Source organism: Myripristis murdjan, chromosome 14 (genome assembly GCF_902150065.1).
Source record: "Myripristis murdjan chromosome 14, fMyrMur1.1, whole genome shotgun sequence".
Lineage (NCBI taxonomy): Eukaryota > Metazoa > Chordata > Actinopteri > Holocentriformes > Holocentridae > Myripristis > Myripristis murdjan.
In genome coordinates, this window is record NC_043993.1 from 4,035,171 (window position 1) to 4,047,145 (window position 11,975).

Sequence of the window (11,975 nt, forward strand, 5' to 3'; positions counted from 1 at the left end):
CTTCCAGAGTTTTGGCCGGGCCATCATCTCAGTGCCGCCGGCCCCGGTGAGGACACCCTCTGTGTGGAGGGAGGAGGCCCGGTGACCCCCCTCCAGAGCGGAGCAGAGGAGGAGCTGGAGGAGAGGAGGAGCCGGCTGGAGCTGAACACCCAGCAGCTCCTGAAGGAGGCCAGAGAGAAGAGCAGAGGCTGGCACGGCCACTCCGCTCCAGAGAGCGTGGAGCTGGCTTACAAGAAGGTGAATGAACAGCAGAGAGAGAAAGACAGACAGGGGAAGGAAGGAAGGAGGAAGAAATAAGCAAGGAGGAAAGAAGGGAAGGAAGCAGGGACAGTGAAGGATGGAAAGAAGGAAAGAAAAACAAATAAATGGAGGGGGGAAGAATGACTGAGGGAAGGAGGGATGTGTTAAGCCAGCAAGAAAGAAATTAGGGAGGGAAATTGGGATGGCGGGATGAATAAAGGAAGGAAAAATGAATGAATAGAGGAAGAAGAATTGGGTAAGTAAGCAAGAAAGAAAGGAAGGATGGAGGAATGCAAGTAAGGACAGGGGATGAAGGAAGGTAGGATGAATCAATGGAGGAAGGAAGAATTTATCAATTAATAACAAAGGAAATAAAGGAAGGTAGGAAGGAAGGAAGTGGAGGAAAGGAGGATTGAATGGATTTAAGGCAAAAAGAAGAATCAATAGATAGATAGATAGATAGATACTTTATTCATCCCGCAGGAAATTCGCAGTTTTTCAGCAGTATCCACAGATTACAGATTAAATAAATAAAAAAAGATTTAAAAAAATAATAATAATAATAAAGAATAAGATCAAAGTACAACAGAATAAGATCTAAGTACAACCCAGTGTGCAAAAAGCAATGTGCAACAAAAAAAAAAACAGAAAAAAACGTGTGCATGGGTGTATAAAATGTGCATAGAGGTAGGTCAATGTGCAAATTTAGAAGAAGGAACAAGAACAAGGAAGAGGGGAAGGAATGAAAGGTGGGTTTGAATCCCCGTGTCTCCCTCTGCTGCTCTCAGGTAGACGACGGCTGTCCGCTGTGGCTGTGGCGAGGCGGCGTGGAGGTCGACGCCCCCCAGAAGGAGCTGCTGCACCGGCTGCTGAGGGAGCCGGCGGCGTGGGAGGGAGAGCTCCGGCAGGCCGCCGTCGTCCAGAGCCTGTCCAAGGACGCCGACGTCTACCGCTGCGTCCTGCAGGGCCACAGCCACGGCCTGGGCTGCTGGCCGCCCCACGAGCACCTGCTGCTCAGGTAATGAGGCTTCACGGCCCGCAGGTCACTCTGCACACAAAAACAGCTCCTTTTCAACTGGAGCTGTGCTGCGTTCACGGAAACTCGGAACTCTGAGCTTCTGTCTTATAAATCTCCGACCCGCAACATGATTGTGTTCGTGCTGTCAACCCAAGAAAAATGGATGCCAACAAGAAGAGGAAACTCTGCATTTTCCTCCAGGTGGAATACCACAGCACTATTTTCTTAAAGGGACAGTTCATCCAAAATCCCCCAAAATATGTTTTTCCATTTAGTCCTGGTGCAGTGTGTCTGTCCATCCACATTTCCTGCCTAAGAACCCTGGCGTATCTATCCACCTCTAAGAGTATGAACTAGAGGCTGATCGATCAGTTTGCTGGTGCTCTTCATCATGAAATAGTTCCCAATGTTTTACTTTTTTTTTTTACTCCCAATGAGTATTTTCCATATGTACATTTTTGACAGTTTGAGCTCCACAAAACAATTCCCATCCAGACACACTACCAACTAGTGAGTGGGATTTTTTTTTTTTTAATTGTATTTTGGGTGAGCTGTTCCTTGAGGTAGTAGTGATTCAATTTGCACATTAAATAGCAAACGGCGACGTGTTCACCACTTTTTTGTGCTCTGACATCGTACAAACTGGAGAAATTGGAGAATTGGAGAAACGTCACATAACTGTTCGGCTCATTTCAGTCACAGTTTGTTCTTAACAAGTTCTGAGCCGAAAGGAACGAATCATTTGCTCAGGACAGAGCGGCCTTTTTTGTGGTGGGGGGGGGGGGGGTGCTTTGTGCCACAGATTGTGGTTGGTGAAATTTTAATCCCGCCCTGAAAGCAGATGAGCGTATGCGTGTTTGCAGTCAGCCGGCGTCGCACTGTGTACTCCTCTGTTTCCTCCTCTGTCAGCGCAGTTGAACCGTGAACCGGCTATGAAGAGGAAATGCAAATGAACAGTTTGGAATGATGCATTCATGCGTGGAGAGTGCAAAGAAAAGCATCGGCGACCATGTTTACGTGCACAGAAGAAATGTGACAGTAATGCAATTAAGACAATAATGTCTGTGTGGCAGGACCCCATGTAAACGCCACACTGACTGTTTGCAATTATGCTCCAAAGGTCACATTTAATAAAACCATTAGTGGGTACTAAAATGTTTTCAGTGTTCAGAGTCAGTATCAAGACATGAAATGGTGCAAGACCGTCTTTTTGACCAGTAAAGGGCCATGTCATTAGTTTTGGACACGGTAAAAGTTTTTGCACACATTAAAGGCTTTAGTCAGTCGAGGCCTCAGCTGGATTAAGCTTATTTATAGTGACATATGTGGAATATCCCCCAGGTTTTAGGTTATTTTTCTTCTATTGTTTAAACTGTTCATATAGTATTTTTCTACATTCCTTGTTTATAATGTTTATATTGCTCTTTGGTACTTATTATCTGTTTATACTGTTTATAGTGTAAATTATGCTTCATATCTTGCTATCCACTTTGCTGCTGTAATATGTGAAATTTCCCCACTGTGGGACTAATAAAGGAATATCTTATCTTAGCTTATCTTATCATGTAAACTGGATTATTAGAGGAGGGTCACTGTGCAGAATTGTGTAAAAGATCGTCGAGTATTGGCAGTAGTCACATGCTGGCGTGCACGGGGGAAAGTGGCTGGTGTTCTTGCTCTCTCTAATCTGGTCTCCACCCTCCTCTTCCTCCTCAACCCGTCCAGGATCTGGCAGTCCGACCCCTCACTCGGCCCTCTGTACCTGTCCTCTGTCTCCACGGAGCACCCCGAGGTCCCGGTGGAGGGGCCGAGGGCCCACGTCCACTCCTGCCTCTACCTGCTGGAGCCCCTGGGCGCCAGGAAGACTCGACTGACGCACCTCTGCCGCACTGACACCAGGTACAGAGACGCAGTGAGAGAGGGAAGAAGGGCAGAGATGGAAGGGGAGAGGGAAAAGTGGGGGTAGGGGAGGGAATTCACTTTATTCATGCAACAAAATTCCATCAGCCTCGGGATGGGAAACATGAAATAGAAAACTGTGAAGGAGATGGGAGAGTCAGCTAGCGTTCGACCAAAAAAAAAAAAAAAAAATCTTAAATTGGCCGATACTGTCCAAATCAAAGGCTACAGCACTTTGACTGAAGGGGAAGTCCATGATGGTGAATATAAAGAGCAAGCTAGCTAATGTTAGTACGATCTAATTCTTATTAAAAGACAGAATTTAAATTCTTAATTTAGAATAATTTAGGACTGGAGCCTTCATCAGTCTCTACACTGCAAAAAACTCAAAATCTTACCAAGATTATTTGTCTTATTTCAAGTCAAAAATGTCTTATTCCTAGTCAAAATATCTCATTACACTTAAAATAAGACATGATCACCTCAGAAGTAACTTGTTTTTAGACAACTGTCTCTTGTTTCAAGTGAAAATTTGCTTGAAACAAGTGAAAATTTGCTTGTTTCATTGGCAAAATTTGTTTCTTGTTTCTAGCTAATTTTCCCTTATTACAAGTGAATTTTCACTTTTTCCACTGGCAAATTTTACCAATGAAACAAACAAATTTTATATTATATATTATATTATATTATATAATTTTATATTTTGACTAGAAATTTCTGACTTGAAATAATACAAATAATCTTGGTAAGATTTTGCGTTTTTGCAGTGTACGCTACGTAAATGTCAATCCATATCTCGTATCTCAAAAAACAGTGTGTGTTTTAGCTTGATCAATTAACTGATTGGTATTGTTATTGACTAATCAGTTATTGAAACGTGGGTGAACTTTTGTTTTAATCAGTTTTTTCTTATTTAAGCGTGACTCAGCATGTTTAGTCATTTACCTGAACCTGGCTAAATGTTACTTTCAGCTTTTACCTTTCCATGTGACAAACTTATGAAAAATGGCATGTTCAGTACATTCCAGTGGCACATAATCCTCACATAGCTGAGGAAGTTATTCACAACCACAAATAAAATGCCTTTCAGAGTTAGGAAGAGAGAGAAAGGGGGAGGGAAAGAAGGAAAGCTGAACGATGATAAAGAAAAATGTGCATGGCAAGACTTTCGCCCCTCGACTGCACAACTCCAGGCAGGCTCAGCTAATGAAGGAGGAGTGAAGGCTGTATGGGAGATGGCAGGGGAGGAGAGCAGAGGGTTTATGAGAGGACAGAAGCAAAGTTGCACGGTTATATCTATTGTAGAAATCCTAAATTTTTCATTTTTGCATGCATGCTGCACGACTGTCGCGCCACCTCTGAGAAAAGTGGATTGCAAAAGATTTTTTGTCTCGGAAAGCGGAGAGAATGGTTTGCGGAGAAGTCGCCTGAAAAAACTCAGCTCCATCAGCAGCTGGGGGAAAGGCTGCAGTGCTGCTGCAGTGTCGTGAGCGATCGCTGCAGGACAAACGCAGGACTGGAGACTTTTGTTTTCATGGCTTCACCGCTGCACAGAAGCCAAATGACATCCACATGGAAATATGAAAACTTGTTTAGAGAGCCAGGGAAAGACAGAAGTAAACCAAGGGCAGAGCGGAGATGCGGAGAGGATTTACAGGCCTGAGAAACCTATTAAAAGAAATATCTGGAGAGAGCGCTTAGGCCTCTTATCCGCCTTAATTGAGCTTCTCTCGGTTTCTGACCTCTGCCATCTCTCATCATATATCTTAAAACACAATCACAGCCTCCCCGAGAGCAAGAAAAAAAATAACATGGAGGGGAAATTTGGAAACCCTCCCTCCCCCGTTTTTTTTTTTTTTTTTTTTTCCTGTTTCCCAGCCCTCCTGCTCATGATTCATGCCCTTTGAAACTAAGTTGGTGCAGATTTTCTGCTGCTTACATGATCAATTTACTCTCGGCAGAGCCCCGCTGCTCCATTTGTCTCAGTTGATTAAATGAAACGAAGCGCCGCGCGATGGAAAACAGGTGGCTGCAGCTCGCTCGGAGCGGCCCGTTCGTTTTGCTGCACGAGGCACCTTTTCTTTTCTTTTTTTTTTTTTGAACGGACGATGTGATGTGGGCGACGTGAGGAAGCGCGGACGATTCGGTTAGCGGCGCGCCGAGTGTTTCCCCCTGCACAGATGCAATATAGCAGAGAGAGAGAGAGAGAGAGAGAGAGAGAGAGAGCAGGGAGGGAGAGGGACGGTGAGGAAAACCGAGACAGGACGGGACAGGGGGAAAAAGACGGATGACAGGCGAGAAGCAGAGAGAGCTCACAGCCAAACGCTGAGAATGATAATGAAGATTCATGTTATTAAAAAGAGAGGAAATGCTCCGGAGAGGGTTTTGCCAAGGAGACAGGTTCATACTATTACTGTATGATTATCTCAGCAGCCTTTTACTCACTCCATTACATCCAGAGAGGAAAATACGCCAGCACACCACCACACACTCCCTCTCTCTGCCTCCCTCACCTCTATGAGCATTAGTCACTTCTGCTTTATTAGATTAGCCTGCAGTGGAGTGAGTGAAAGGGAAACAGAGAGATGGGGAATGATGTTATAGCACGGGCTGCTACTGTACCTGTGTCAAGAGCGGATTTCCACTTTAGGCGTTCAGCTGATGCCGTTCTCCGGCACTGAGGCATCCGGAATCTTGCAGTGACACCAGAGTGGCAGTCCATCCGTCTGCGCTCCATGATCATGTGAGAGAGAAATGCCGGAGGAATAAACTCAGTAAGAGGCAAGGAAAGTGGTAGAAAAGATTGTTTTGGGTTTTTTTTATAGTGCAGGAGAGGAGATGCACCATGCAGGCTGCAAAAAAAACACCCACACTGCAAAAAGTCAAAATCTTACCAAGATTATTTGTCTTATTTCAAGTCAAAAATGTCTTATTTCTAGTCAAAATATCTCATTACACTTAAAATAAGACATGATCACCTCAGAAGTAACTTGTTTTTAGACAATTGTCTCTTGTTTCAAGTGAAAATTTGCTTGAAACAAGTGAAAATTTGTTTGTTTCATTGGCAAAATTTGTTTCTTGTTTCTAGCTAATTTTCACTTATTTCAAGTGAATTTTTCCACTGGCAAATTTTGCCAATGAAACAAGCAAATTTTCACTTGAAACAAGTGAATTTTCACTTGAAACAAGTGAAAATTGTCTAAAAACGATTTACTTCTGAGGTGATCATGTCTTATTTTAAGTGTAATGAGATATTTTGACTAGAAATAAGACATTTTTGACTTGAAATAAAACACATACTCTTGGTAAGATTTTGCGTTTTTGCAGTGCAGGGGAATCCTTTCACTCTTCAGTCGGTCTGTCCGTCCCGTCTGAGCCTCGATCCGCTGCCTGTTTTGGACTCAACTTTTGGGAATGATGGATTTTGACACTGAGCCCACCACAGCGCCACCAACTGGCCAACAGGGCCCTAAGTGTCAGGCTCGGTATCTCGGATCCTGCTGGGTCAAATACAGTGAACCTTTGGAGAAGCATGTTTTTACACTGATATCAAGTATGCACAAAAGTAGACGAATTTGCCCTCCACAGCGCCACCAACAGGCTGCTTGGCCTGCACCGTTCAAGCAGCACTATCGACACTTCATATCACACAAAATGAATACATAAATCAATAAATATAAATGCATGAATTAGCCAAAATGTGGAAAGAAATTGTATCCTTTGCACACAAATTAGTAAATTGTGGTCTCGATATCGATTTTTTTTTCCCCTCATTGCACTGACACGGCTGCTCTCGGCCTCTGATGATTTCTCTCCCCTTCGGTTCCCCTCCTTAAAGGAGCTCCGGCTAAACATCTGTACCGTCCCAGGCCGCGTGTGTGTTTATTTGCTATGACATTCATTTGAAGTGCTTGTTAGCTTTCAAGGCAAGATGGCAGACCCTCGTCATCAAGGTCAACTGGGCTTTTTTTACGGTCCAGGCCTCTGAAACAGATCCTGCCGCCTCCGGAGGAAATTAAATACGTTATGGCCTCTCTCCATGTTCTGTGTGTGTGTGTGTGTGTGTGTGTGTGTGTATGGGTGGGTGGGTGTTTGTGAGAGAGAAACTTCAAGCCTGCTTCCTAATTCTGTTCAGTTTGCTGTGGAAATGGGAGTGAAAACAAAAGCCTTCACACATATGAGCTATTATAAGAATCAGTAAATGCGTCCACATTACATACAGATTCAGACTGACGCTTTTCAACCAAGAGGTTTGTGACAAAAAGAAAGAGAGGAAGAGGGGAAACGAGACATGGTGGACACTTCTCATTTCAGTCCAGGCTCGCTGCACTAACAGCTGCATTGTGTCTTCTTCTCTGAGGGAAACTGAGTTGAAAAAACTTTGGATTTTGTTTTCTTTTCAGTCACCAGAAAGTATACAGAATAGTCTGAATTATCAGAGTTGTGTGATAGAAAATTCCTGCTCAGTCTACGTCTGAGGGAAAAGGCAGCAGTTCCTGTTGGAGTTATTAGTTGGAAGGTAATAACCGTGCTGCACCAGGTATTGTACTGTAAAGCCCTGCGGTGTCATAAAATATATTGGAAATGTTAAGTCATGAATACAGCAATAATCTGGACTGTGATATGAAGATGCCTGACGTTTATCTCAAAAAACCTCGACCGGGGTGTAATCCATTTTCTAAAATACAGATACATAAGTGTACATTAAACCCTTCTTTAACAATTCGGGTATCTTACAAAGAAAGCACACAGGTGTTTTGCCCAAGCTTTAAAACTGTGTGGAAACTGCGGTCTGTCATAATCATCAATCCAAAAGAAATGAGTGAGACTTTGCTGTAAAGCTCGTTGTGTGACGGACTATAAAACGGGACAAATTTCCTTCTTACCTCCTAAATCACACAGCAGGCGCAGGAACCATGAAAGTAGTGACTAGTGGGTTTATAGGTTTCTTTCCATGGCTTGCAACTACATTCTCTATTATGGCATTACATCTGTAGCGCTCAGCCTCCTGGCTCTGTCATTCAGGTGACGCCTCCGTCTCCCACTCGGTTCTTCGCTGACAGCTCTCGCCTCTTTTTGTTTCAGGGGTCGATCGCGGGAGTGGCACAGCAAAGTGAGCGGACATCTGCTGGCCTCCAAGCTGCTGGCGATCAGAGACTCCTTCCGACCCGACCACAGAGAGACCAAGATATGACACGCTCAAGAATTCAAGTTGATCTGCTTTGGACAGCCTCCTGGCCGTGCTCCCTCTCTGGTTTCCCACGTTCAGATTTTGCTCAGCGAGGAAAATGTGGCACTGAGCCGGAATAGTCGGCCGGTTCAATGACGTCCCCTTTCCACCTCGCAGCACACAGCTAAAGACAGAGGACTATTATTGCAGGACTTTTTCCACAAGTTTCAAACCGAAACTTGCGACCCAGAGCTCAGTATGCAGGGAAGGTGATCTTTGAGGTGTACGTGCCTCCCGTGGCCCCGTGGAGTTCTGTGCTCGGATTTGGAGTCGTGCGTTCGCCTTCTGTCGGTGACCTTGGAAGGGAGCGAGCAGCACCCCTGCAGCGCCTGCTGGGCCCCCTACACTTCACACTCAAGTTCACACAAAAATGCTAACGATGGCGGGTCTTTTGCAAAGGACTTTTTGATGTGCCTGCGAAAAGCTCACGCTCCCACGGCCCATGACGTGACTCCTAACTTAGGAATATATCAGTGAATGATTTGGCGAAATACATCAAGTGGTGTAGCGGACAGTTCGACTGATACCTGCCTTCACTCTGTGCCAAAAAAATGTGTTGTTACCAGGGAGGAAAAACATATTTGAGGTTAAAATAAGAGCATCCTTGACCGTTAATTCAGCCCCCGGGCCGTAGAAAGAGCCAGGAAAACAATTGGCAGCTCATCTGGAAGAGTGTAGGAAGGCAGGACAGGAAACAGACATTTAGCCTCCAGACATTCAGCCTCAGTGCAGAAAGAGGAGAGACTGAGACGGTTAGAAATTTTGGAGGACCATAGCGGTCATCTCCAAACTAGCCGAACAAAGAAAAGTCAAAACCAGAAGGTGTGTTTTTATGTCCAGAAATAGCTGCCCTGATAATCTTATGGTACAGCAACGCATTAGTCTTGAACCTTGTATATGACTTAATGACACTGTCTGGGCAGGAAAACCCACAAACAGAATTTTATTTAGGAGTAAAGACGCTTGTTTCCCCTGCAGTCGTACAGAAAGTAGGATAAATGAGCCGTGGTTGGACACCGCCGAAGCCGGGCGATCGGGGTCGCCTAAAACCCCTGACCTGATGGAATTTCAATCAAAGGGAAACCACACAAGGATAAAACTTTTTTTCTGATGGGTTGCTCCCGTGGAAATGACACACACGCTGAGGATCAGAGGGGGAACAGGGGTTTCGTCGTCACGGCACCCCCATGTTATCGAAACCGAAGTTGGAGCCTCACTGCAAAAAGTCAAAATCTTACCAAGAGTGTTTGTCTTATTTCAAGTCAAAAATGTCTTATTTCTAGTCAAAATATCTCATTACACTTAAAATAAGACATGATCAGCTCAGAAATTACTTGTTTTTAGACAATTTTCACCTGTTTCAAGTGAAAATTTACTTGAAACAAGAAACAAATTTTGCCAATGGAACAAGCAAATTTTTACTTGTGACACAAGTGAACAAGTAAAAATTCCATTGGCAAAATTTGTTTCTTGTTTCAAGCTAATTTTCACTTGTTTCAAGTAGATTTTCACTTGAAACAAGTGAAAATTGTGTAAAAACAAGTAATTTCTGAGGTGATCATGTCTTATTTTAAGTGTAATGAGATATTTTGACTAGAAATAAGACATTTTGACTTGAAATAAGACAAATAATCTTGGTAAGATTTTGACTTTTTGCAGGGCTGTCACCATAACGGGACGTCTCATCCCATCCGAGTGACTGTTTGCGGCCTAACTCATCATCCCAGCGGGCTGGCACGCCACTGCCTCCGCCCGCCCCGCGCCGGGACGCACGTGTGACAGTTCAAAGACGAGTGACGAGTGAAATCTACCTCTCCGCGGGACAAAGGCGCAGTCGCATGACTTTGAAGCGCGGCAAAGTTAAGAATCCATGAAGGAAATGCCTCTCTTTCGTGCTTCCTGGCGCTGTGACGGATATCCGAGCAGACATGTTTCCCCGAGTTCCTGAAACTTTAACAATTGTATTTATGCTTTCCTGTCGAGAGCACGGTGCCGAGTGAGCGCGCTGATCTGACTTGACACGGAGGTGCTGCCTCACTTTCTAAACACACTTGTCCCGCCGTATATAAACTTCTAAGTGTGATTTGTACTTGCTGAGCAGAGCAGGTGTATACGTGTAAATATTAAGCCATCTGCCATACTTCAGATTATTTAACTAAATATATATCTATATACAAATCTATTATATCCAGATATGTTTATTTAATTTCAGTTTTATAGAAAATCCTATCTTGTTTGTGTGTGTGTGTGTGTGTGTGCGTGCGTGTGTGTGAAATCCAAATTTATCAGTGATAAACGCTTAATTAAAATGTTTATTTCTCTGTGATCCCATGTCCTGTTTGTTTGTTTGTTTTGTTTTGTTTTGTTTTGTTTTTGGGTTTGCATATGTGCCAGCCAGATTACTGAGTGTAATTTCTGGAGAAGGAGATTAATAACACTGTCTGTCTTATGGTGCTGCTGAGTCTCACCCTTTTCTTCTTCTCTTTCTCTCGGTACGCTCCGGAAATTATTTACGCTCACAACACCCACTTGTGTCCTATTTGCATAATGCTTATTTACATATCTAATTGATTCATCTCTTAGATCACATAATTCAATCTCTGATAAACACTTGGCACAGAGGCACTCGGCGCTGCAGACAGATGCTGAGCTGCGGAATGTGAGGTAAAAATACTCATAGCGGCGAGGCCATTACGCCCCAGTCTAAACAGGATTGTAGGCAAGACGAATAATTTATGCAAATTACAAACAGCGGCAGCACAGAAGCGCCTGCAGGCAGGTTACACTCTTGCACAAGTCTGTTCCCTCCATATGGTAAAAACACCACAAAATGCACTCAGGATGAGGTCTGAGGTCAGGAGTCGGAGGCAAACAGCTGGTGGGACGGTCTAGTGATTAGACGGAGCGGCCTGTAACCCCGAGGTCACAGGTTTGATCCCAAAGTGAGAGCATCCTCAGCCTCATCCTGTCCTTGACGCCGATATGATGAGCCAAAGAGAGAGAGGAGAAAAGGGAATGATATGTGACAAAGAATCTCAGGCGCGATTTGCACAGAGGGTGTCAGAGTCATGTGACCTTGCTGGCAGCGGGACGCCCAAAATGTCATTTATTGAACCTTAATTTATCCCCAGAATATAAAGTTGGCCACTCAGCAGGAGGTTAAAGCTCCAATTTAGTGATTCCCATGCCCTCATTCATTTCGTCCTTCCATTTCCTTCCATTTCAGCTCTTTCTGAAGCAGTTCATCTTAAAAAGTCATTTATAATTATCTCCACCAATGGTCGCTATCAGAATGAATCTCAACTGGGTAACAGGTGTGACTGCGCCCCTTCTGCTCATTTCAAACAGGCCTTTCAAGTAAATCTTGGGCAAAGATCCTCTGTATACACTGCAAAAAGTCAAATCTTACCAAGATTATTTGTCTCATTTCAAGTCAAAATGTCTTATTTCTAGTCAAAATATCTCATTACACTTAAAATAAGACATGATCAGCTCAGAAGTAACTTGTTTTTAGACAATTTTCACGTGTTTCAAGTGAAAATTTACTTTTTTTTTTGCCAATGGAACAAGCAAATTTTTACTTGTTCA

The 11,975-nt window shown here is 43.8% G+C and overlaps 1 protein-coding gene across 1 annotated transcript in view; it reads left to right on the forward strand.

The window, feature by feature from the left end:
• Positions 1 to 9,701, forward strand: part of LOC115371876 (rho GTPase-activating protein 7) — a 51,589-nt gene extending 41,888 nt beyond the window's left edge. The window contains exons 14-17 of the mRNA XM_030069460.1: positions 1 to 237; positions 1,029 to 1,258; positions 2,984 to 3,157; positions 8,243 to 9,701. Coding sequence (XP_029925320.1) covers positions 1 to 237; positions 1,029 to 1,258; positions 2,984 to 3,157; positions 8,243 to 8,351 — 750 coding nt within the window. The 3' untranslated portion in view covers positions 8,352 to 9,701. The remainder of the gene's footprint in view (positions 238 to 1,028; positions 1,259 to 2,983; positions 3,158 to 8,242) is intronic.
• The last annotated feature ends 2,274 nt before the right edge of the window (positions 9,702 to 11,975 follow it).